At 43.4% G+C, this 26,290-nt stretch overlaps 1 protein-coding gene and 2 long non-coding RNA genes across 6 annotated transcripts; 2 read left to right on the top strand and 1 right to left on the bottom strand.

The window, feature by feature from the left end:
- Positions 1–133: 133 nt before the first annotated feature.
- NSG1 (neuronal vesicle trafficking associated 1) lies at positions 134–23,514 on the bottom strand. Of its 4 annotated transcripts, none has more exons than XM_064151463.1 (5): positions 23,416–23,514; positions 22,146–22,299; positions 18,651–18,767; positions 7,708–7,818; positions 134–2,712 (listed from the first exon to the last, which is right to left on the bottom strand). In XM_064151463.1, exons 2-5 carry the CDS (start codon positions 22,272–22,274, stop codon positions 2,512–2,514), a joined length of 558 nt encoding a protein of 185 aa, XP_064007533.1. In that variant the 5' UTR covers positions 22,275–22,299; positions 23,416–23,514; the 3' UTR covers positions 134–2,511. The 4 variants fall into 4 exon arrangements, with proteins under 4 accessions (XP_064007533.1, XP_064007532.1, XP_064007531.1 ...); XM_064151462.1 differs by having other exon boundaries at positions 22,146–22,296; positions 23,416–23,511; XM_064151461.1 differs by lacking the exon at positions 23,416–23,514 and adding an exon at positions 22,892–23,110.
- Positions 11,117–11,891, top strand: LOC135179766 (uncharacterized). Its single transcript, XR_010304116.1, has 2 exons — positions 11,117–11,543; positions 11,661–11,891. It is a non-coding gene; the product is annotated as an uncharacterized LOC135179766 (long non-coding RNA).
- Positions 23,515–23,640: 126 nt separating the features above from the next.
- On the top strand, positions 23,641–25,855 carry LOC135179540 (uncharacterized). Its single transcript, XR_010304035.1, has 2 exons — positions 23,641–24,468; positions 25,274–25,855. It is a non-coding gene; the product is annotated as an uncharacterized LOC135179540 (long non-coding RNA).
- Positions 25,856–26,290: the final 435 nt, after the last annotated feature.

The following is a 26,290-nucleotide window of genomic DNA, read 5'->3' as shown; positions in this document are numbered from 1 at the left end:
TGGGAGAAAACCTACAAGCTGGAGCACAGCTGTAATGATTTCAGCATCCTCGCTCACGTATCTGTGATGTTTACCATCCAGCTCCCAGTGTGCAGACCCGATCAAGAGAAAACTGCTGCTGTGCAGAAGCAGCTACACTGTCTCAGGCTTTTATTTAATCACACCACTTCAGTACATAGTGATCATTTTGCACATGTATGACCTCTACTTCTAATCCTTTGAAACTACTCGAGCTGGAGACCAGGTTTGACTTCATACCGATAATAATGGTAAGAAGTCAACTGAAGAGATTTACTTCTAGGTGAAAAGAGAGAATACAACACAGACTGTGCAGTGAAACATGGCAACAAAGCCGAAAGATAGACAACGTTAAAGGCAAATTTCCAAGTACTAAAATTTGGAGCAATTTTTTACTTGAAAACAAAAGTCTCAAAACTAACTACATCAGAACCAATAAACTCCCTCCTGCTAACTTAGGGAGGGAAAACAGGGGTTAGATTTCAAGAAGCATCAACAATCTTTCTCCTAGATCATAAAGCTTAGCATTTTTTAATGTGTATTGTTATGACAGACAGAAAGAAGTTGTTTCTTGTCGATACTTACTCTTGCATTAACATTTTTATTGTCCTAAATTTAAGGGGAAGAGATGTATAACGAATTATTTCTATGTAGGACAACCTTGGGGAAAACAGATCTTCCCATCTTGCAAAATCTGAATGTCCTCTGTAAATCTGTCGATACAAAACGTATTTTTGCTGTCTCTCTTCTGCAACGTACATTTCTATACCTTACCTATAACCAGCAGCCACAGCCTTATTCCTTCCTCTGCACCGAGTGAAAATGTCAAAAGTTACATGGGCCTCAAAGCGTTTGTCTGTTGGAGGGCAGAAACAAGGTAGGGTTTGACTATCTTAATATAAGCTTGACCATTTTAAGGGCAAAGAAAAATTTGGCACATAATTTATTGCTTTTTATGCATTCCACAAACCATGATGACTTAATAAAAGCCTTCCAGCTCTGCTCTGAGAGACACACTACATACCAAACCCAGAGAATGAAGTACTAATGGTTACTTTTACTGGAGCAGGAAGGAGAGTAGGTGGCAAAGCAATTCTACTGGAGAAACATAAAAATAGAGCTCACCATGTTTGTTCTTGTACAGGAAACTGATGTTTTCTCCTCTGTTTCACAGCCTCTACCAAATAAAAGAACTTTTGACATGTCCACTGCCCCTTGTCCCATTCAAGTTACATGAACAAAAAAGGTGACTTGCTTACCCAGATGCTTCACACACTTCTGTCTGTTAAATTAATATCTTTTTTGTGATATATATTTAAGATTTATAATAAAAATGAAAACATGGCTTCACATATGGAATAGGTAAGTTTGTAGTTACAATGGACCTCTAACGTGCATCCACAACACAACCTTCTACAGCTTTTTCCTCTCCCAGGCCATGCACAAACAGTTCTGCCCTTCACTCTGTTTGCCACTTGTGTTAACAGCGGTGGTTCACATAATGATGCGCTGTGTTTTAACGAGTATCAAACTGCAAACCATACATAAACTGGAAGATCTAATAAAAAAGGCAAAATATTAACAAAGCAAGAGAGAATTCTGACACACTACTCCCTCAGTTGTATCCAACATATGCCATAGTGGACTACATCTACTGTGAATAGGTTTTCTGCCTCCTAAGCATAGGCAGAAGATGTCATTGTTCGTTAGAACATCCCTACCTGTCTATTTTTTCACACTACCATCAACATCCACCACTACGACTGCCTCTGTTTTCCACAATGTCTACCTAGCTTGTGTTTCAGTGCACATCCTTACCAAGATGCTAAAGCCACAGTGGAAATGCAGTTAAATCCTGTTGACAGCATTAATAAAACATTAAGCATGCCTTGTTGCAAAGAACTTCATTATCACTTACAAATAAACAGCAGTAAAGAAAATGTAAGAAAAATGCTACCTGACAGCTTCTTTCTCCATACAAGTCATTACATTACTTCCTTGACACCCATGCTGCCTACCGTTCTTGCTTGAGCCAAAACGAAACATGAACTACAGCTTTCAGCTAAAGAAGAGATCACTCTGGTTATGGCTAGGGTGTTTCAGTTTGCAAAATGACAAAGAATTTTTAAAAGGTAATAAACAAAGTGATCAGTTTGGACAACAAACCACATGATTTCTCTCAGGTCCTGAAAATCCAGGGAAGAAATCCTGTCAGTATCCAATGAACTGCAAGAACATATCTAACATTGGATTTTGTTTAACATTGAAAATGGTGTCAAAGCTCTACAGCGATGCTGATCTGCACCTTGGCTTACGCCCATGAATGTTCTGCAGCACGGTTTTTGTTTTTGCAAAGCGCTATCAGCAAACAGAAGCAATTGCACCATAAACATGAGTAACCTCTAAATTATCCATAATTATATTTAATGAAAAGTTCCTTAAAGTCCCTTAGTTACCTTCAAATGACATAGTGTTACTAATTAGCTTATCATACTAAGCTGATTTCTCAGCAGCTTCAGTCTCCTGCTCAGAGAGTTTCTCTTCTGACAGTACCGTCATCCAGGGCGACACTGAGCGCGTGATGGTTTGCTTGGCCAGGTTGTAGTGGTTTATGACTGTGTAAAATTTCCCTCGGGTGCTGGAGTCTTGTTCAGAGTAGTAGTTTTCCAACCCAGCTGGAATGCACTGGTTATTCTGGAAAGAAAAAGCCATCCCTGAGATACAGCCCCGGATGCACCAAAAGGAACTTCGTTTTCTTTTCCTTATAGTTTAAGCCAACCCTTACTTTCCATAAATCAGGCTGCACAGCAGCTAGCTCCAGTGTTGTCCTACTGCATTCAAAATGTTCTCCCCTGCAATCCTTAAACTACTTACGCATGTGCCAGAAGACGAGTCCAGGTCTGTCTGCCAGGACAATTCACATACAAGAAACGTGCTGGCCTAAAAGGGTTTTTAAAAGCACTCGAGCTCTAGCTCTGGCTGTATTTTCTTGCTTTTTCCTCCCCACCTAGTTCCAGCTCTTTGGTCTACAATTAAAGCTTTCTGCATTCTACCATTAGCTCTCCAGACCCTTCAGTAGGGTGTTTCCAGTCTGAGGGGTAGAAATTAACACAGACAACTGGTGCCCAGTTTTACAGCCCAGTAAATAAGACATTCAGGGCAAATGTGGGTGGCCAAGCCTCTGTGCAAGTGTGTACAAACATTCAAGGTGCTTCATTCTTGGATGTCAAAAAGATAGAGCCAACAGCAGGCTTTTAAGAGGCTCTCTTCAGCTCTGAGAATGTTATTTCCCAGAAGTGTAAAGAGGACTACACAGAAACTGCTAGCTGCTCAGAGCTTTTGAAAGTCAGAGAGATACCTGATTTAGAGTTTAATAAATACGAAGTAGGAGCCAAAACTTGCTGTCATCTTTAAGCAAACATGCCTGTGTGGTGCATTAGTCAGCAGGTACCATCCAGCCCCCCACTCAGCAATGATGCAGTGAAAGCCTTCAAAGTGGCTGGTTGCACCAAAGGAAAAAGCAACTTAAACATATCCTGTGACCCCCAGGTTTTGCTCTAGCAGGTGACAGGTCTGTCTGCAGGCCTCCTGCCATACCTGCCAACCCAGGTAGCCTTGCCCAGCACCTCACTGTTAGGACAGTCCCCTAGGCCACTGAACTGACCCTCTATAGAATACAATCTACGAGTAGCTGCAGCTTGAGGAAAAGCAAGTTCAATCATTTCTCCTGTGTTTTAAACCAAAATAGGCTGGCTGGTCTTCCTGCCTCCAGCGCCAGGACACCACCATTCCTAATGCCACAGCACAGCAACTTTGAACTGCTACTGTTCTTGCCAAACACTGCAAACCAAACTGAACACTGGAAATTTTGGAGCACAAAAACACAAGCAAATATGTTACCAGATTCTATCACAAATGCATCCATACTACTTTTGGGTTGGCTTGTCAGAAAACAACGCAAAAAACCCCAACAAAGTGGCAGAAATCAGCATCAAGTAACAACAGTTTCAAATGGTTTAAATCATAAAGCACAAAATGACTGAGGAAATCCAGCAGGCAACATTAGCTTAATTTAAATTTTGAATCCTAAAAATGATAGTGAAAAAAAAAAAGGCATCAAAAGAGATGAAAGAAAAAAGACTTCACACAACAGGCCTACAGGTAGTCTGCTGAACCCGCCTGCTGCTGATAGCTGGGTCTTGTGGCAGGTTTACGGCTGAAAGAAGAGTGACTGCCACAGGACTAACAGCCCTCCCACAGCGTTAACACACCATCGGGTCTAACCTGCTCGTGTGACAGGAGCCTCAGATGTGTGTCAGACTGGCAACAGTGCCCCGAGTTAGCACATCCACCCAGGTTCCCTCTATTTGTCATCTTTTGTCAGTGTAGCAGCCGGGGCAAACCTTCCCTCACAGCTTTGAAGTAGCACTACAAAGCAGATGGGATTTAACCCTGGCGAAGCAGCCACTTGTGTCTCTCCAGCACTGTTCAAGCCAACAGAGATTACCCCATGGTTGCAATCGCTGTTATCTGCCAGCCACAAGACTGGGACCTAGATTAGAAATAATCAGCTAGAGTAGAACTATTTGATGGGCATGTTCATCTACATCAGCCATGCCATCTTCTGGAACCATTATCCATGGGATAACTGACACTTCTTCTGATGTGGTAAAATGACTGAGAAGTACGCAGACATCTTTGTGGTGATTATCTCGCCCAGTCATAGGATGCAGTCACAATCCTAAATATTTGAAATGGGGAGAAGGAACACAATCCACTGACCTCATGAAATCTGCCAGGGAAATTCAAGCAAATGGAATTATTAGTGCTGAAGACAAGCCAAGACTGCTGCCAGTCTGCAAAAAGTCCAGAATCTTGTGCTGCTTTTAGAAGCAATTTGCAAGGGGCAAAATGACTCAGTAGTTAATTTTTGTTATATTTTGTAGTCCCAAACACAACATCTGACAGAAGAGCCTAAAGAAACACGCTGCAGAGTTTCCATCTTGACTGCTTTTTTGCTCCTGGGATTTCATGCTTCAAGAAGAGACAAGAAAAACCTCCTCTTTTAGTCACTGCTCTTTCTGTAGTGCCCAAGGATAGCCCTCTTTGCTTAGCTACCAATCAAGACAAGATAGGCAGCACTCAGGAGTGACTGAGGGATGGGAACTGGGGCTGATTCTCATCCTGCTGCTTGCCTGAGACTTTCAGCTTAAGCAGGACATTTCTCTACATCCTTTTTACTTGTTTCCATGGTTCCCAGGTAAAAGAAGCAATAAGGAAACCATGAAGAGAAACTGAGTTGCTTTCTTGTTTCTTCCACAAGCTCCTCTATTTCAGAAATAAGGGGTTAAGGCCTTTGATGCCACAAAAAAAAAATCCTGGTTTCCAGTCTGGCCATATTAAGATGACTCCTTTTGTTGCCATGACACAAAGATCCCAGTGGCAATCACTCACAAATAGTCTAACTTTGCTGAGTCAGTAATTCCAAACCTGTTAATGATGGTGATGTTTTTAATGCACTGAAATGAGGCTGACAGAATGCTTTGGCAACAAAACCTGCAGCATGGAGCATTCTAAGGCCCTGGAGAGATTCCTCCAGGATGTAAGTACGCTCGGGTCTTTGAGGAAAACTCCAGTGAGTCACACCAACAGCCAGTAAAGGCTGCTTCACACGAGTGGGGCTGTGTTGCAAAGATTGAGCAAGCACAAAATTGAGGCTCAAACAAGTTTATGACTGCTGTACAGAGGAAAATTAACAGGTTTTTGAAGCACACCTTCAAATCCTAGATGTGTAGGACAGCAGAAAGGCTGAAAACACCAAAAACCTTTGGAACTGCTCCATGTATGAGAGCATAAAGCAGAGGAGAGCAAGTCTGACTCACAGCTGCGGTAGCTCAGCCTTTATGCAGAGCTTCTCATGGTACCAGGCTTCCTGAGACAGAGGACATCTCTGCCCTTAACCAAGAAGTCACATCAGCGTCCTGAAACTGGGGACATCCAGGCCAGAGAACATTGTTGAGCCCACCTGAGAGGTATCAGTCACAAGGTACCAGACTTCTTCATCTCTTAGGACACCTGCACCCAGCTATGCCATGACGCATTATGGACTTACCCAAAAACACAGATGCAAAGGCAAATACAAATCCATGTCAACACTGCTAGTTTCAGGTCCTGTATCATTTGCTAAGACGTTCATTCTGTAAAACTCTCAGGAGTTACATGACCCGAGCTGCTCTGTCTCCTGGCATTATACCATCAAGCATCTAAGAAACACCCTCCACCAAATGCAGCACTGGGAGAGAGCAATAGTAGCACAGCCCTGTGTGTGCTGCACCTTCAAACAAATGACCTCTGGGACATTCTGCCCAACCTCTGTTTCAAACATAGAGCCCTAAGGAGAGAAATGCAACCAGATTCTGTTCACAGTGTAACTGAAATCCCACTAAGAAACCCTGCTCCCCTTAAATCTTTGTGACACTCAGAAAAAATGAAAAGCCAGAAGGCTGCAACTAAAAGGGACAACGTGGTATGAAAAGAAGCAGAAGTAGCAGACTGTGACAGCACCTAACTGGCCATTCCTGTCAAGTCGGGCTCACATCAAAACGGGCTCAGTAGGAACATACAGTCCACATCTCGAGATGCTGAAAGCCAAGAGAAAGCTCAGAAAGACAGGGCTATCATCCCACAAGACATAAGCACAGCAGGGTGTCAGCGCTTGGCTGAGAGAACACAAAAAAACAACAGCAGAACTAAGAGCTGGGTCTCCCAAGTCACAATCAAATCCTCTAACCACAGGGTCTTTTGCCCTTGAAGCAAAGGAAAGCAGAAACCTAAGACTGAATCCTTAGAGCTAAGTTATTCCAGCAGGACATCACTGATTTGTAACTTTGGACTGGATTCTTCTAAGAAAAAGGATCATCAAGATGAAACCTTCTTTCCCAAACCCTTCTAAAGGTCATACAAGGTACCCATTTGGTTCATTATGTGACAGGAAAGAATGCCATCATCACTGCTCCTTTTCATAGCTAATTACGGTCAAGTTCAGCCCTGCTAAATTTACAGCTGAGAAATCAATGTCACCTTTCTGCCATTCAGCCCAGGTCACAGCTGAGGAGCCAGCACTACCACCTCACACAACCAGTAGTTTTTCCAGTAATTGTGTTTTCCCTTTTTTGGCATCACTTTGGGCCTGTGGCAGTAGGGCTTGGAGGTCACTGTCCTAGAAAAAGAAGTTCTGTCTGCAAAAATATCCCTAAGGTAACTCTGCTGCTCTTAATGAGAACATCACTCTACCGTTTCTGTGACACGTACTCCAGAGTCATTTTATTTTCCTTCAGGTTTTATCATTCTCTTTCCCAAGACATGAATTTGGAGGAACAAGCAACAATAAACCTTAAGACTGAGTAAACAAGGGCTTTGTCCAGATGTGAGTAAGTTTGGAGGCCACTGGTTTGGGTATTTTTGCTACATTTTCAATGTTTAAAGCATTAGCAAAATAACAGTATGAGAATTGTGAAATAGCACAACAACAATTTATAAATTAAGCAGAAAGAAACATGGCAGGGAACACACTGATCTATGAAAATAAACACAGGTTTCTATGCAATACTGCAGGGCTTAATCAAGGTTATGCTGAAAACAACACAGAGAATTATTCTGCTATTTTTCTAGAACATGTACACGATTTACCTTGAAAACAAATCCTTCTGGACAGGTGTGATCATACTTGTAAACCTTGTAGACTACCAGAAATACAACACACGTTAAGAATGCAAGGGCAAAAAGGACCAGCACAGTTACCTGTAAAGAAAAATAAAACAAGCTTCTGTTAGTGATGCACTGCTTATTGTACTGCTGTTGGTTACTGCAGGCAGCAGATGCCAGCTACAAATGCACTTTACAGTAAAATCAAGGATAAAACCAGCCTCTAAATTATTGAGAGAGAACAAGGAGGCAGCATGTAAGTGCTTCTGCCTCCCCCTTCTTGGAGAAGAAAAGCAGATGATTTGGTCAGTGGCCCGTGGCCTCTGCACTGCAGAGTTGGGTTTTCTGGTTACATTTCTGTTCCTTGTACACAGGAGACCAAAAGGTCACATTCAGGCAGCTCGGGTCTGATGCCTTTTCAATATTTGGATGATGTAAGTGTAAGTCAAATTAAGTCAAATTTATGTCAGCTGGTAAGCATGTTTGTTTTCCCTGTGCCTGGCCAAGAATGGAGTCAGGTGGCAGCAAGTTAGCCCAGGTGTCATCTGCACACTACAAAGCTGACTCTGTCAGGGCAAGAAGTAATGTCTGCCCTTACTTGTTAGGATGAGAATTTGTTGTGTCTGCTATGAACATATGGAGAGCACCAGTAGTCTGCATGCTTGGTTGCTCAATGCCCCTTAATTTATAGGCTGAAACTGTACTTCATCATCACCGAGGCTGTGCAGGAATAGTTTGCTGCCAGACCCATAGAGAATACACCATGTCCAACCCAGGGCTAGCCTCGAGAAGTTCTGTTGCACCTCCTTCTGCAACATCAACAGAGGCAGCTTTGCAGACTGCATTACATGGCACCGACTTATCACCGTGTCCACATGGACTGCTCTGGTCCTCAACTCAGGCTGGAGCAAAATCCAAGACACAGCTTAAGCTAAACCTGAAATTGGTGTCCATATAGAGGTAACCTTGGCACAGCTGGAGAATGTCAGCCTTTAGCTGAGGGAGACAGAATTACCTCTAGAATTATCTCACCTGTTAACAAGAGAAAGCCAAGATGTTGGCCTGGCAGTTACACTGCAGAGCTCTCTAATTCAGACCCATGTTTTGTAGGTGTGAGCTAAGCAGATAGAATTCATTACCTGGAAGAGTGTCCCAGGTGTGTGATTTTATTACTCTAAAACTTCTACTGACAGACAAATGAATAGCTCAAGGAGATTACACAGTAAGAGTGGATGAGCTTCGGGGTTTTTTGGGCAAGTTAGAAAGAAGCCATCATGCACTACAGCATAAGAAACAGCAGCATAAGAAACAGCAATAAACAGAAACAAACATGATTGCATGATTACTAAATAAAACAAGGGACCATATGATCTGAACTGTAAAGGAAGATGAGTAAACCAGCAGTACACACTTCAAAAAAGAGCTCAGGCACATGCAAGAAAGAATAATCTGGAATTTGAGAGCAACAGCAAAAGCAGCTTTGCCTCTTGGTTAAAAAAACTTCACCATCCCCTTTATGATAAACCCCAGAACTAAAAGGATTTGCAACAGTGCACGTGGCAGTGGGACTAGCACACTGCAGGACCAAGATGAGTTTTTAGGGACTTCTCATGTTGGGGAAGCAAACTTCACCATGGGCAGACAACCTTGAGGGCTGAAATAACAGTGGGGAGGATCATGTGCTGCTGATCTTCACATTCTTAAGCACCCTCCAAAACCCTCACACTTAGACAAATTTTCAAATCCAGTTATTCTTCTCCCAGGTTTGTTACTCATTTGCATATGCAGAGGTTAACATGGTCTTGCCAACCTCTTTCAAGCTCACAGTGCCATGTCTCACTATGCCCTACATAAACCCCAGCAATAAAAGATGTTTTGTTTTCTGGTCATGCTAAACACAACCCACCCACCCCACCCCGTTTCTGGCCAAGCTAATGCCCTGCCTCAGCCCTTTGCAGATGTTTTCAGTCAGGTCTCTCCTGGTTTCCTGCCGTGGTTGTTCAGGGCTCCTTCCTGTGCTTCCTCAGCCTTGCCCCCCACAAGGCCTTTCACACACTGGCTTGGCCCAAACCTTGCATCCCATCTTCTGCTGGCTTCCCCTCCCCACAACTGCAGCAAGCCTTAGTCTCTATTCTCCCCTCAGAATTCTCCCTACACTCCAGGCTGGAAAGCCTGACCTTTCTCCTCTAAGCTTGCAGATCCCACCTGGGGCTCTGCATCTCACCTGCCCAACATCTTGCTGGTAACTCTGTTCCCTGCTGTACTCACAGGCAGATGCCCAACATCCACCTGCTCCACCAGTCCAAGGGGCACTACCTATGCCCGGGCCCCATTACAGCTCGGCAGTCCTGCTTGTCTGCAGGGTCATGGGCCCAAGGGTGCCTTCCCTCCTAGACCTGTGGGATGAAGAGGAACCAGAAAGGAGCCACCGCTCCTCAGCCAGCCCAGCAGCTCTACAACATGCACACGTGCCAGTCCACGGTGCAGATTTTGGGTCACTTGCTCCCCCCCGACTGAGAAGTGCACATTACAGCACGCTGTCTGCTCTAACAGCCTGGGAAAGACAAACAAGAACGTGGGGAGAGAAAAGATAAAATCCAAGTGAGATCACCTCTGAGGCTTCCCATGCCCTACACAGCCTTCCACAGAGACTGCCCTCCCTGGAGCACATGCCTGTGACATGGCACACGGACACCAAGAAGAACAATCGCTGTGGTGCAGGTTGAATGAGCTCACATTGTCTCCTCCACAGATAGGTATGAACAGTTTAAAATGCTTTGAAAGATATTCTCAAATCCCAAAGCATTTTAACCATATTCCATGGTCTTCCTACTAGGCAGGGATCAATATAATTACACTGCTATGCCCCAGTCTTTGCCATTTTGACAGATGAGGCTCCAGGAACATCCTGTAAAGCTAACGAGCTGGTTTGTAGTTGAGATCAGCTATTAGATAACAGAAAAAGATTTGTATTTCCACAATCACTGCAAGGTCAATCCCTTCAAGGCTCTGAAACTGGTTTGAAAAGCAATTATATTTTTTGAAAGAGGTGAAAAGCCCAGTTCTGTGCGAACTGATGGAGCCTGGCAAGCTGCAGAGCCACAACCTTGGGGCTGATGTCCAGGGACATGAAGCATTTACCTCTTTCAGCAACCTCCACAGAGCTGTGAGTTCCCACCACTCATACAGGTCACATCCACAGCATGGTCTTTCCCTTACCACAAAGTAAGACACTGAGGAGAGCTCTCAGGGCTCCTGGCTCATAATTCTCACAGAATCTTCTTCTCTCACCATATTTCCTAATGTTATTAATTTTGGTATTAACATCTAAGTTTTTATTCTCATTACCTTCAATAATGTGCAATCACACTTAATTTGCAAATCCCTAATCAAGTAAGCTCTTGTCTCCTTCCTATCAGAAGAGAAGCTCCCTTCTCTTACCATCCTTTAGGTCACAAGTAACTCCTATTTAGTAAGGGACAGACATGCATGCAAATGACACAGATGGAAACAAATCCAACAATAGCTTTCAAGGTGATTGTGCTCAGCTGTTAACCCAATCCACTTCTCCCTTATAAGGTGAAAATCCTTCTCTTCCTTCCAGCAGCCATTTTCCCTCCCTCTCATAACCACTCACCGAGGGTTCCCACTTGTCAGAACCCTGGTTGCACTTTCAAACCTGAGCAGTCAGCTTCTCTCCCCCACCAGTAACACTGTGTGACCTTACCTCTCTGCCTCACTTTCCAAGACCTCTCCTCCCAGATGCCTTTCAGAAATAAAAGCATAGAAAGAGGGAAGGCAACCAGCTCTTTAGACCACAAGTACTAAAGGGCTGTCACTGCCTTACTTTCTTCCATGTCACACTCACCATAAACTAAAATTACTCTCTTCTTGCTACCAAGGCACTACCAGCAACTTGCTCTCTTCCTCTGTTGCAGGTAGGAGAGGATGTAACACATGTGCAAGCGCCACTGCCTCTTTTCTGGGAGGAAATCCTTGAACAGCCTCTCCTTCTGGTAGCCAGCTGGCCAAGTGCAGGACTCCAGAGTGGGAGCAAAGTTCTTCTGAATTACTATGAGCACTCACTACCATGTACATCCTACAGAATTGCAAGATGACTGTCACACCACACTAGTGATGGGCTTTTAAAATACTTTTTGATGAAGTAACTTCAAGATAGCACAAAGAAGCATTTCTTTTACCTAGGAATGCAGAGTGTGGGTTTGTTTTCATCTAGAGAGTGCCCTTTAAAGCTGGGCTTAAGGGGATCTGGCAGCAAAACTAAGTGAAGAGAAAAGATGACAAGATATTCTGCATGTGGCAGCTTTTTGAATAGATTGTAAGTGAAGAGCAGAAGAAGGACAATGTCTAGCCAGAAGCCATTACAGTAATCAAAATGAGAGATGACTAATGAATGAACTAAGTGCACCCAAATAAAAAAAAAACCTGTCTTCAGACTGTAAGCTTTAGCCCAACAAATGAAAATCACCAGACCTGACAACTACACTAATATGTAAACAGCTCTTGGTAAGGCCTTGCCATCAAGATCTCCCAGACCTTCCCAATCACTCCATCCTACTTTGCTGCAACTGCAAAACATGACCATCTGTGTTTTCTCTGCCTGGCTAGTGCACTCTCCTAATTCCTTACTCTACTAACATTTATTATACTCACTTTTTAATCAAGCTGGATTACTACAGCAAAATTCATCAGCTGCACCAACTGTGTCTGCTTCTCTTCACACCCTTTCCTGTCTCCTCTCCCTTTCTGAACAAATTACAAGCCATGTTTCAAAGCATGCACAAGTCTGCCCCTTTAGCTCCTCTTAGCTCTATGTCCTTCCATCTTGTCTGTATCCCATTGTGTCACTAAAGCCTGGGTGCCACCTGTTTTTTTTCTCTGCCTTTACCTCCACCTTTCTCATCATGACTCCTCTTCTTGCCTGAAATACTTCCACGATCCCTCTCTTACCACACTGCTTTGTGCTGCCTTCCTTACTGCTTCTCATGTCATGCACCTTTCAGCACACAAACCCACCTAGGAGAAGTGGAACTAAAGTAGAACTAACAAGACATGCAGTAATTTTCACTGCTCAATCACTGGCACTTGGGCACATCTCATCTCTGCTCTCCACCTGTGCATTACCTATTTCAATTGCAGCCTCTTGGGAGCACAACTTTCATTCCTGATTTGTCTGTGAAGTGCTAGGCACAGACTTCATGTTAGCACAAGAGGGAAGACATACATTTAGAGAGCACTTTTCATATGAAGTGATTTACAACCAGTTTAAGCTTTCCTCACTAGTGAAATGCAAAGCCTTTTGGGACTGAAATACAGCAACTCTGCATAACCATTTAGGGCAGGAAATAAAGCTTATTGCTATCTAATTTAAAATACAGGAGAATTTTAGGCAGGCAGACTGTAATTACAGTAGATTGTGTCTGGCTACACTGCACAGACTAAAATTCCTAAAACATCACATTGACTCCCCTGCAAATGGCCATGACCTCCACTTCACCTCTCTCCACTAAAATCCTGCACCTCCAGCTGCACAATGCCCTCCACCAGAACGTTAGAGAACACTGGAATCAGCTATCCACTACCCCTAATATTCCTGCATCTCCAGAAATGTATTCTTGTTTGCTACCACCTGGGCCTGTCCCTAGAAATTGACATGAAAAACATGTCTGAAGCTTTGCACTTAAGGATAAAGACACATTCAAGTTTAAGTAAATGGCAACACAGAAGTAAAAAAGGGACATCTCCAGCTATAGATACAACATTTGACTCATATTCATTTAAAGAGCAATCCAAATTACACAGAACATTGGTAGACTTTTCCATACTGGCTATGGGAACATACATACATTTACAAGATGCAAAAGGCAACTAGATGCCTCGTTTCAGGAGAGTATTTCTAACATCACGTGTCAGCTTTAGCTACATGACTGCTATCAATCTATTAAACTCAGCTTCAACGGAATATTCCTATCAAACCTTTGTGCTGCTCAAAGAGGATGACAGATTTGAAGAATACAGAAAAACACAGGAGAAATCAAAAACTGTCCTCAAACAGAGAGGACAAAGAGGAAGAGAGTACTGGCTTGGAGGCTTATCTAGAGCTGACTGGGATAGCAGCGAGAAAAGCAAACAGATTCACGACGGACAGTAACTGAAAAGAAGCTACAGACTCAGTGCTTGTTAACAGCAACAGTGCAAGGTGACATTCTCAGCAAGGGAATTGATTATGAAACCTGAAGGCGATACTGCTAGATAAAAACAAGTTAACAAGGCAGTGGCCTTGAGAGTCTAGCACCATGGCTTAACAGAGCTGCTCATGACAGTGTTCCCATTATAGGACACCATGTACTATGTTTTTTAAGTATGGAGATCTGAGGAAGCAGTTCAGATAAGAACCTTGCCATCTTCCCACACAAATGGAGAGGATGGAAGAAAGGCTGGAAAAAACTACTATTGAAGAGGAAAGGCTAAGTGTTACACCTGGAGCGATCCTGATCACCTGTGATGCTGGTTCTGCAATTCTAATGAATGCAGTGGCAGAGAGCACTTGACTTAGAGCTGGGGAGCTACTGTTAGGCACCCACTTTATTTACATCTTCCAGGTCTAGCTGTAAGAAAAAATAGCCTTTTAGACAGAACTTTAGCAAGAGGATTGTCAAAGTCACATCAGAGAACAGCAAACATTTTTAAAAGTGGGAGTAGGAGAGTTGCCATGCAGTGCCCTTACTCACATCAACTGCTTTAAAACAGCAGTTACACTGAAAGAAGCATCTCAACTTTATTTTCCTGTCTTGAAATAATAAGGGAAAAATTCAAAGCCTGCCAAACGCTTATACTGGCGAGAAACTTTAATCCTTTAAGTAGTTCTTCTGGAAGAAAACAGAACTACTCATGGCACTGAGTACCTGTCACTCTTGCAGCATTAAGTGACAAATACTTAGGCAGTGATACCCAGCATGGGAATCATCTCATGCATCTAACAGACTTTTTAAGTGGGAGCAAAGAATAGAGTAAATCACACAGAAACGAAGAGAAGAATTGTCCTTGTCTCAAATTATTTTTGCAGCAATAATCATCATCAGTATTAGTAAGAACAGGTAAAAAAGTTGTGAAGTAGAAATGTTTTAAAGGATGCCTCTTTAAGACAGATAAAAACTTCAATATTTAAGTGTATGTTGCATAGCTTTTAAAATTACCAGGTCAGACTGTGAGAACTGATTCTGAAAGGAAGTCTCAAGTTCCTCTTTCTTTTCTTTCCCATTTCAACAACTGCTTGCTCTTTGATAATGCATAGCTTGCACCATATGGCCCTCCCAAAGAAATAAGCTGGAGGCTTTGGCTCTGCACTTGGATCTGTGTAGAGATGTCAAGGATAAAGTCTGAAGAATTGAATTGCCTTTGAACAAAACCAAATGGTTGAAGGCATACTGCAGCATGGGTTTACTTAAGGGCTTGAAATTTATTGGGAAACGTGTTTGCTTTCAAAATACTTCTGGATGTTCTTTACTCAGGTTTCCCCAAAGACTGAGGAAAATCTCATGCACTGATACAACAGAGGGTTTTTTTTCTCAATTGATCTGTTTGTGCACAACTGTCAATTGTACCCAATGAGTGTCTGAACAGACATACCACTACAAAGTCCAACTGCAGCTTATAAAAATGCTGCTCTGTCCATGGGGGCGGCAAAGGTTTGGCCTTGGGTAACTGACACCATCAATTTTCTCCTGTAATAGCTTCCTTGTACATCCTGATTATTAAGGCTCCTTTGAAATCACATTTCCAGCCTTGCTGTGTTATTCTTACAGAGGACAATTTACAGGAAAGAAAGATCTGCCTCATTCAAAGTTGCTCTGCAGATGTGAAGGACCAGCTCCCAACATTAGCCTATACTGCTCAAAGAACAAAAGCAAGACTTGCATTTCTCAGGCAAAAAGGATCATCAGTGAAAAATCACATCTTCCTTGGGGTGGTTACTACCATCGATCAAATTAATACCACAGGGTTCTCAGAATCAGAAATCTTCACATGCTCCTGAGAGATTATGATTTGAATTCAGGATGTGACTCCATACAGGAAAAAATTATACTTGCAGTTTTCTTTGTAAACATTCTCAGCTCTGTTGTAGTAACTGTGGTAATGTGGTCTGAATGCTGAAAATATGCTTTAGAATTTCTTATTCACCCAGCTGCTAAAACACCAAATGATCTCCATGGCATATGCACATGCTGGAGCTGCTTCATTTGTTATAATGCCTAATGTCTGAAGAAGCAGCACAGCTTTAGATGATCTGCACTGCTGCATCCCAAAGATGCAATCTGCTTTGCCCTTAGTTAAGAAGCACATCTTCAAACACACACGTGAATTACTGGGAAATGTGACTGACTTTTTATTTTTAGCACAGCATTTGGGCTGTGTATTGTGGCAAGCTTAAGCATCAGTGATGTACAATATTAGAGCCATTAAAACAGCATCTGAAGCTTTTTTTTTTTCCATGAACACAAGCCAAAGTCAATATCCCACCAGTTAAATAATGCATCTCATAATTATAGCAAATATTTAATTTTTCAAACAAATATCCTTTTGCGCTCTCGGAATCAACAGCAGCAGTTAACATGATGGTTCACAATTAATAAAGACCCAGGAGAAAACCTCACACAATCAGTACTTTTCATCTACATATTTATGAAATTCCTTCAATTATTCATGTAATATTTACTACTGGGAGTGGTGGATATGACAATCATCCCTGCTGGAGAACCAATCAATTCTCTTTCAAATGTTGCAAGCAGCATAATCTAACACTGTTAGAGATTAAGGGACATTTTTAGGCCCTGGACATTTTGCATGAAACTATTGTTTTCCATTAACTGAACTACAGTTTTCCTAGTTGATCAACCCCCCCCACTCTTCTTCAGAAGCCTAGCCTTACAGCCACAGTGTGAATCACCCTGCAATTCCCAAGAGATACCCAATCTTACTGAAACCTCTCTGATGCAGTAGTTACCTAGCAGCAAAACCTAGCAACACTGTAGTATGAGATTAATCCCAGAGTGATCATCATAAAGTAATATCCAAAAGACATTTAAGTACACCACCCAAAGGTATACAAAAATATGCAATGCAAAATGCTCAGCTTCTCACTGTTTGGCTAAATAAACCAGAAAACACTACCCAACAGCGTGACAAGCTATTTATTTGTTGTTCAGTGAGGTCTCATTTGCTCAGCCCTCCCAACAAAGAATCCAGATTTACAAAGGGATCTGCAAAACATTTAGATATAGCCAAGATATTCAAAACCTCCCTCACCTACAATTTAATGTTTGAGCATTAGTCTCTACAGCTAGTGGGTAAGTGCAAAAAATCCTCAGGTATAATTTCTGCTCAGTTGCTTAGAACCAAATTCCTAGCAGGGTACTCAAATAACAACACAAAACACATTTTCAATCATCTTAGTGTGACCAGGACATCTAGAAAAGTCAGGCAAGAGCCCTCCTTGTTCTGAGGTGTCTGTCTGCATCCTACCCAACAATGCAGCATGCATAACCCTCCCCTGAGAGGAAAGGTGTTACTCTCAAGGACCGGTAGCATGGTGCCAGAAGAAGACAGAATGCTACTCAGAATGTAGCATTTTCCCTGCGGAACGGGATGTCCTTGCTCCAAATTAGGGAACAGAAAAACTGGAACCAGGTTCCTTACCTCCTTGGCAAAACCTTTTCAGACCCCATAACATCTCTTACAAGCTAACTGGGATGGTTTCCCATGCAGCTTATTGAGAACCTACAGGCTGGACTGTATGGTTGAAGACTACCAGGTGACCTGCACTTAAAACATTTATCCTGGCATCACTCTGCAAAACTCCGTTTTAAAACGTTCAACCCCACCCAGAGCCTTCACTTTGTTTAGCCCTGACTCCAGGAGAGCTGTCCCTTTGAAGGTAGGTCCGGGCAGCTTTTAGAACCACTGCTCAGGCACAGAATGAGAGTCTTTGTGAGTGCCCTCAAACTGGTGCCATGCAAACAAAGGCTAGAAGAGTGCAGTACAAAGAGAACACACATCTCTACTGAAGCTGGTTTTCCCTCACGCTAAACATTAGGCTTCCCAAATGTATTTGTACTTACACACTGAACAGTCTAGTTGCCTCTTGTTTAAAAATGCTTTGGCATCCTTGGTTAAGACGCCAAACAGGTAGCAAAGTGCCAACTTTCCTGCTTTACTTACACAGAGCAAGAAAAAAACCTATTCTCCCATGAGAAGGTGGAAAGGTAACTCCATCCTTCCACCAATTAAGCTCTCAGTTTTCCTCTGAGACTAATGATGGAAGTAATAAGGATGCGGACACCAACGAGTAAATTTGAGTCAGATTCTGGCTCAACTGCCATCTGCCAGCAGTAGTTATCACCAGGTTGTAAATGTACAACTGGACTGGGAAAACTGATAGCAAAGAGCTCTGGTACACACCCCTGAGCTGCCAAGTCATACATCTAACTATAAAGAAACACATAATGGACTGTGGCAGTGCTTTTAACTGAATGGTTTGGCCCCAGTGACAAATAAGAAGCCAGAAAGAAAATAAATACTCTTGTGGTTCTTGTCAACATTAACAGGAGACATATCCATGCCATGAGGGGTACCAGCACGCAGCCCACATACCCCCTGACACCCACATGCTGAGAGGTACCTTCTGAATTCATCTGCCAGTGACGGCTGACAAGCAATAATGATGTAAGATTTGCTTTAGCTTCTAATTGCTGAATACTGAACTACCACAACATTTTTTTCTCTTATGTACAGCTATACCTACAGCAGCCACTCTGCTAGTTACAGCCAGTTCTGACTACAACCAGCAATTGATTTTAAGCACTTCTGTGAGCACAACTGAGTCATGAACATCTTCAGATAGCACTTACCTTAAATCTTTCTGAAACTCCTTCAGTGATGCTGATTGTGAATTCAGCTATTTTAGGAGTACGGAACTTTCCCTTCTTTCGATCAGGTTCATATTCTGTTTTCGTTTTGACCACAACCTTTTAAAGAAAGAGAACAAAAAACACCTGTCAGCTGAAACTAGCTACAGCCATCTTCCTTCACACACTTGCAAGTGCATCTAGCATGGGTTTTTTCCCCTTTTTCCACCCCACTGTGTGTGTGTAGTTTTTCTTTGGAAATTGTTAAGTTGCTAGGTACTTTTTCTGTCACAGCAATCAACGAAATTCTCTCTCAATGTGGTTTTGATGGACCTACAAGCAGACTGTTATGGAACAGTTTCATAAATGTTCCATTTTTTTCAGCTACTGTGCTGCTGTACCAGGCAAGCATGTGCTTTGTTTAAATGCAAATCAGGAAGCTTCCCACTTTGTACAGGTTGAAAATAGCCACCTCCATTTGCTTCAGGAGATCCCATTAATGAAATTTCAAACCAGAGATCAACAGGATGAGACTACTGCTGAGAAGTGGCCATAGAAATCTAGCAGATGATGATGCCACCACTAACCATTTTGATGGTCCATCTAGTTGCTCTTCACTATGTGCTAGACAGCAGCTCTTCACACTCTTATTTCTAACATCTAACTTTTCAATTATCAGCTGCAAGCAGCAGGATGCACACAGACCCTTGTGTTAATGAGATTTCTTGAAACCCAAAGCTCTTTGGCTTATACCTTGCTACGAGCTATTGCCCCAAGCTACGAGCTATTACCCCAAGCTACACAACTTAGTAGCTTACCTGTGGCCCTAAAATAGTTCTTAAGTCAGTCATATCTCCAGTGCTCTCCTAGGCATTCTACCTGTACAAAATTTTCATGTATTTAACCTATTTGCCTCATTTTTGTCTTCTCCTATGTTTCAGGATCTTATTCAAAGTATCCCTCTCAAGATGGGGTGCAGTTTATCATACTGACGGAGCTGGTAAGTTCTGCTCCATCTTCTCTGTCATACCAAAGAGTAAATACCTAGACCCATTCACACTTTCAGAAGCAGACTATCTTTAGAGCAGCCCATGGCACTGATAGCAACTACAGTATTGCAAGATTAAGATTCTGACTCTCACAGGTAGCCAGGCACTGAAATTAAAGCTTTGGGTTTCCTTCTCCTCACTTACCTGAAATGCTGTCCAGAACGGGTAACTGTACCTAGACTCAGTACCAGAAAGCTTATTAGACACTTTGGTAGCACTACAAATGTATGTGTAAGATTCAGGTTTAGAAACAACTTTACCTACTTGCAGCTGTAATTAGTAACATAATCATTATAAACTATTCATCTTCACTAGTGTCCAGAACCATTGTGGAAGTAAAATGATTTTTTTAAATTATGTTTTCTAACATTTTACTTCCTTTCCTCCCCCTTTATGTTGCATAATCTCAGGCAACTCAAATCACATTCAGCTGACACTGAACATACAGTTCTATCTGCTTGGTTATGTAATGTCTTCTTTTATTTAACATGGCTAAATAAGAATTGAAATCAGTTCATTCCTTTAATTTAGAAACTGTCAAACCCATCAAATTCTTAGCACTGTAGTCACTAACTCAAGAAGTTATGCTTCACTGCCATACTGGAGCATAATAAGCACAGATATATGAAGTATGTACTCTTATTCATTATATATGACTCTCTTCATACTTCAGAATTTGACCCATGTGTCAGTTTTGACTGAAGATTGTTGGGAGTTTTTTTTCCCACATCACTTGCCTTTTGAATCTGAAGCAACCAGTAAAGAAACAATGGTATGACTAACCCATTCCAGAAGGAAGCCCACAAGACCAATAAACACATGGTTTTATTTCGCTCCCCACTATGTTTGCAAAAGGAAAGGAAAGCTAATACACAAATGGACAATGGAAAGAATAAGGAAAAAAGGTCAAAATTTCCTTTAAGTTTCAATGGAAATAGTAGAAGAGCCAAATATTCCTTTATTCAAGCTTCTGGCCTGGTTGCACATTTGCTTTCGTTCAAGGCAAATGCTGCTGTGAAGGTGGGAGGGGTTCTCTTCCATTCTAGATGGAGTCATCAGGCTGGCACAGAACCTCCTGGGTTCACTACGGAGGCTCTACTCAAGTTAAGCCTATTACCACACAGGTTCAGCCTTCTGCTTAGCAGTGCAGTAACAGAACAAATACCTTTGGACACTGGTCTTGGTAATCGGTTATACCCAGTCACCAGTTGGCAGGCGTATCAGACAGCAAGACTTAACTCATTTTAAAGCCTTAGGGTGCAATTTTGTCCTCAGTTACAAGATTTACACCCACATAACCGAGGGCAGAAAGTGAACCCTCAGGCTCTCTAACAGCTGTTACAGCTTATTGCATTTATGCCTGCCAACTGGTGGCCACACAACACAGAATGATGCCGAGAGAATTAAAATGGAGGTCACAAATAATCTCTTTACTGCCTACAAGCAACATCCTACCAAGGAAAATTTAACAAGCTAAAACTCTTTACTCCAAGATAAGATTACGTGCATCAGTAGAGTTAGATAATGGTCAGACTCAATGATCCTAAAGGTCTTCTCCAAGCAAAATGATTCTATGATTCTACTTGTTGAGTTACAAGGCACACAGAGCCATCAGTTTATCCAGAAGTAGATTTGAGCTTATGGAAGACAAAATATTAACAATAAAAATCAGCATGAAGATATTACTGACCATTTACAGGCTATCACTTCACTTTCCTAAATCCTAAAAATCAAATCCTTCACAGTCAAGCCATGCCATGAGGTATCCCTGATGTAGACTTCCCTTCCAACCTGTGTGCAGTACATTGGACTGCCCCTTTCCAGCTACTGAGCATCGGAATTGGAGGATTTTGCACTAGTTAAGATGCCAAGGAGAAAACTCAGCAGCCTGTTCTCATCTTATTTCAGCTTGTCTGGTGCTAGCACTGTTTTCCTATAGAAGAAACACAGAAGTTCTTCCTCTCTGTGGCCATTCAGTCCATGTACATCTCACAGAGACATAAAGCAGAGCTTTGTCCCCCACATTAGGGAGGCCTTTCCTGATCAGAGAAAATTCATGTCATTTACAGGAAACAAAAAGAAAAAAAAACCACACACATGAAAAATTCACATTATGAAGTACCTTCCAGATACAAAAAAACCCAGAAGATACAGCACAGGAAGGGCTGTAACCACACAGCATGGCGAAGCTTGCACTTGTATGCTTCATACAGCAGCACTGAAATCCACATATGCTTATTACCAATATTTCCCATTTTCATGCAAATCACTCCTACTGGATTTTTATTAGCTTAACTGTTGGGTTTTTTCCTCAAAGGGAAGAGCATCCCTTAAAACATTCAGCGTATCTTGACATTTCCAAGCCACTCACTACACTTAACCCATTCTTTTGTTGTTTGCCTGAGATCTGGGTGTGATTCTCCAGGGTGGAAACTAAAGCCTACTGTACCTTATCAGGAGGTGGGAACTGGAGCTGATTGACATCCAGGGGTGTGATCAGGGGGATGGTGTCAAATCCATCCTCCAAAAGGGGCTGCTTTGTGCTCTTCTCGCTGAAATTATTCCCCAGTTTCACCATTCTTCCAGGAGAGAGGGATTATCTGCTGGCACACAGGCACACAAACGCAAACCGTCAGGAACAAGGTATGCACCAGATCTTTCCAGTGCCACCCGGGAACTACGAATACCTTACGAAGATCAAAATAAATAATAATGTAAGGATTAGCGTGACCGAGTTACATTTTGGCGTTTCAAGAAACAAGAGCCATGGCCAGCACTTTAACTGTCCGAGTTTAAAAATAACAAACCCACCAAACCAACAAAGAGGCTCACAAAAAGCCACCTTAACCCCATCACACCACATTAAAAAAACCCAAACCAGCCCCAAAACTGGGCCCCGCTGCGGCATCGCCTCTCAGCCCGCGGGATCGGGAGGGCTCCAGAACTGGTCCCAACCCCAGCCCCATTACCGCACCCCTCTGCCGCTGACGCCCCGGTTCCCCTCACCGCCTGGCTCCGGCAGCGGAGCCGTGCCCGCCGGGCACCCCGCGCCCTCCTACCGCCGCGCCCCGCCATGGCGCTCCCCAGCTCCCCTCCACAGGCGCAGGGTGCCACGGCTGCCCAGCTGCGTCGCCGCGGCTCCCGGCCCTTCCACAAGGCGACGGCGAAGTGCGAAGCAGCGGCCCCGCCACTCACCGCCGCGGCTCCCGGCCCTTCCTCGGGGGGGGGCGAGGCGTCGTTCCGCCGCGGCCCGCGCAGCAATGGCGGAGCGGGGGACGAGGCGGCGGCTCTCCCTCCGCGGGGTGACTCTGGGCGGCCGCAGCGCCTGGGCCGTGACGCAGTCGCCGCCTGGCTAAGGGCAGCTATGGAGCAGCAGCAGCACAAAGAGAGCCCGCGAGGACGAGGGAGGCGAGCGGGCGACTCCCCCAAGCCGGCTACTGGCGCAGCGGCAGCAGGTGGAGGAGATAGGCGGCGGCGGGGGGACGGGACAGGACGCACCGCCCTCCGCGCCCCTCCCCTGGCAGGGCCATACAGCGCAGCATGGTAGAGTAGAGAGGGAGGTGGCTGCCCCTGCCTTGTGCTAGCTAGCAGCTGCGGGGGCGGACGAGGGCCAGGGTCAGGGTGGCCTCCGCCCTGCTCCTCATGGCATCTGCTGGTCCCTGAGGTGGGGGTCTCCCGACCGGGAGGAGGGGAAGGCCCGGTGTGGGTAGCTTCGGTACCTCGGGCGGGGTAAACGGCGCTAACGAAGGTGGCTGCGTGAGGCGGAGAGAGCCGGGGAGGGCTATCAGCAGTCGGTTAGCTTCGTCCTTCGCGCGTCTGCTCCTCGCCCCCAGTCGTTGCTGCAGGGAAAGGAGGAGCGTGCCCGTGAGGACGAGGGCGCGGAGTTTCCTCTCTGCAAAGCGGGGCGGGGGGGAACGTGGCCAGTGGAACCGGCGCTCGCGTTACTTCAAGGTAAATGCGTACTGCAGAGCTTTGCAGCGCCAGGTTGAGAGGACATCTTACGAGCTCGTCTGTCTTAGAGGAAAGAATACCAAACGCGATTCATGTTCACTGTGCTGTCTCCTATCACCCAAGGCAGCCGATATGTTCGTTTCGTAGTCTTGCAGGTGCATTGTTCCGGCATGTGGAGGGAAAGCCGCTGTGGGCGGTGCAACAAGTGACTTGCATGAGAGGAAGCTCTTGAGAGGCAGAGGCAGGGGCTAAGCCTTGAGCCGGTTTTGTGCTTCAAAACCAAGAGATGATAGCGTGAGCAGCTCCTCCTTCCCTTTCTGCGCTTTGAGCGAGCACAATTTATGGGCAAAATACTGTATTAAAAATCAGACTACAGAACTTGAAAGTGACTGCAGTTCTTGTTTTCACAATTCCTTGCTCTCAGAACGTCACCGGGTTATTTATTCTACCATTTGGATAAGATTTTTCTTATTTTCTTGTCCACGAGGGGCAGGGACCAAGATTCAGCTGTCCATCCACAGAATACTTGAAAGAGTGCTGATGCAAATGTGAGCTGCTGATAGAAGTCCATCCGTGCTGCTCACAGCTTCTCTCAGGAGCCGATACGTCAGGCACAGCTGTCCTGCTTTGCATTGAAAAGCTTCTGGCACCGGTCATTAGCTGCTGAATTTGGGCTAGTTCTGATACTGCCAAGGTTGTAATCTTTGTGAATGGAGGATACCAGCGGCATGTCAGCAGCGAGCCCCTCCATGGAGAAGTCAGAATTGCACGTTTTTAACAAGAATTTGGGCTTCTCTATGCAGAGAATAAGAAAACTAATGGTTAGTTTGCTTTTCCCTCCCCAGTCTCAAAAAATAACCCCATCCCCTCTTATTTTTGTGATTGTTTTTAATCTCAGAATTTTATCATGGATGAAAATCACATTAGCTATCTACTTTTTAATATTTTTTTTTTTGCTTTTGTGAAAGCTCTTGAGTGTTAAGAGTGCAAATGAAGCCTGAGTTCAGTTACAGTCAGTGAATAAACTCCCACTGACTCCACTGGAGTCATTCAATTCACATAGGAGGACCTCAGTGAACCTGGTGCAGAGTTAATGAAAAAAATTATTCAGGACTATTTAACAGTCTATTGCTATTAAAAAAAATCAACACAGTTCTGGAAAGTATGACTGAATTAGTTAAACTGCTAGCTGGGTAACTACCTTTGCAGCAGCTAAATGAGCGTACTGGAAGATGAGAAGAATCACTGAGTTAATACTAATTTTTAAAGCATTCTCAATGGAATAGATCACTTCACAAGTAGAACAGAACACTTCCAAACCAACACAAAACATTTTCAAGGTAGAAATTGATTGTTGTGCCTTTCAGTTATTGAGCTAACAGTTCTGATTTTGTTGATAGTGATTCCACGTAAGAGGAGGACTCTGAAAGTGACTTTACCTCTGAGCATTGCAAGGACAGCAGCATTTACATACCTCTCGATGCCTAACTTTTGCAGCCTTACATGTTCAGAGCATCTTGACCCATGTGTCTGGCATTCTCTCATCAGCAATCAAGACATGCAGTTTCCTTATGTGTTTTTTCCAGCTGTCAGATGCAAAATGCATTTCATCTCTGTTTTTCTAAGGTCAATGGTCTGCAGCGGAGGAGGCCTGGATTCCCTTCCTGGCTGTGACGTAAAGCAAGCCAGGACTCTGACCATGGATCATCTTATCTATCTCATTTATTTCTCCCATCAGTGTTCTGTTCTGTGTAAATAAAGTGTAAAATAAGCTTGTCTTACTTGAGTAGCATTTCATAAATCATACTTGCAGGTGTTAAATTTAAAAAAAAAAAAAAAAGTTATTCATTTTATATAGAAAATTTGGCCTGTAAGTGGAAATGAAGAGGTTTCTCAAAAAAAAACCCAAACCAAAAACCAAGAAGCACTTTAATTACTTCATTTTGGCAATGCCCTTGTCTTACAAGCAAGTGTTCTTGAATAGAACAGATGAATAACCCACGTATGGATGAGTGTAATCCATTCATTTCTGTGTGAAGCCAAAGTCATTCAGAATACAAATCACATCAGAAGTCCAAGTGATGATCAGAAGTATATTTGACAGTATGCTATAGGGAGCCAAAATAACAAATTGACTGACTAGGTCCTTTCATCTCCTGCTTCTGTGGTTTTTATATTTGAGCCCCTCTGTTGTCTGAAGGTGGTCAAGAGTGTGTATTAAGTGTGTGCCTAAGGAAGTATCAGTTAAGATGAGTGGATGTAAATTCCCCAGTTATCTGGTGAGGCATTTTTTTCATTTCAGTTATTTGACCTTACTCATGGGGGTACTCTAAAACAGTGTCTCTTGTAGAGATCAGGAGAATGTTAGCCTATGGTGTAAGTTGTTAACTCTTTGGCACTGTGGCTGTTTAGAAGCTTACACTAACTCATCATAATCTTAGTTCTCTATCTTTACATCTTGTTAAGCAGCTGTCCTGTTGCCACTTGGTGCTACTAACACTTGGCTTACCATTTTCATTCCACCCCATACACTATGATGTGACCAAAAAAATACAGGTGTTTGCCTGTGCATATACATACACACACATAAATATCTCTGACTAGTAAGTGTCCTTGTTTGCCAGGTGTGTGAAACGAGCAGAG

Source organism: Pogoniulus pusillus, chromosome 11 (assembly GCF_015220805.1).
Source record: "Pogoniulus pusillus isolate bPogPus1 chromosome 11, bPogPus1.pri, whole genome shotgun sequence".
Lineage (NCBI taxonomy): Eukaryota > Metazoa > Chordata > Aves > Piciformes > Lybiidae > Pogoniulus > Pogoniulus pusillus.
The sequence above is the reverse complement of the archived record's forward strand: the minus strand, read 5'-3'. Positions and strand labels throughout refer to the sequence as shown.

Excerpts from the sequence above, each read along its gene's own strand:
- NSG1 (XM_064151463.1), bottom strand. The coding sequence starts at position 22,274 with ATGGTGAAACTGGGGAATAATTTCAGCGAGAAGAGCACAAAGCAGCCC. Across the intron at positions 7,819-18,650 it reads GAGTTTCAGAAAGATTTAAG|GTAACTGTGCTGGTCCTTTT; the intron begins GTAAGTGCTATC and ends TTTTCTTTACAG. Across the intron at positions 2,713-7,707 it reads CAGAAGGATTTGTTTTCAAG|AATAACCAGTGCATTCCAGC; the intron begins GTAAATCGTGTA and ends TTTTCTTTCCAG.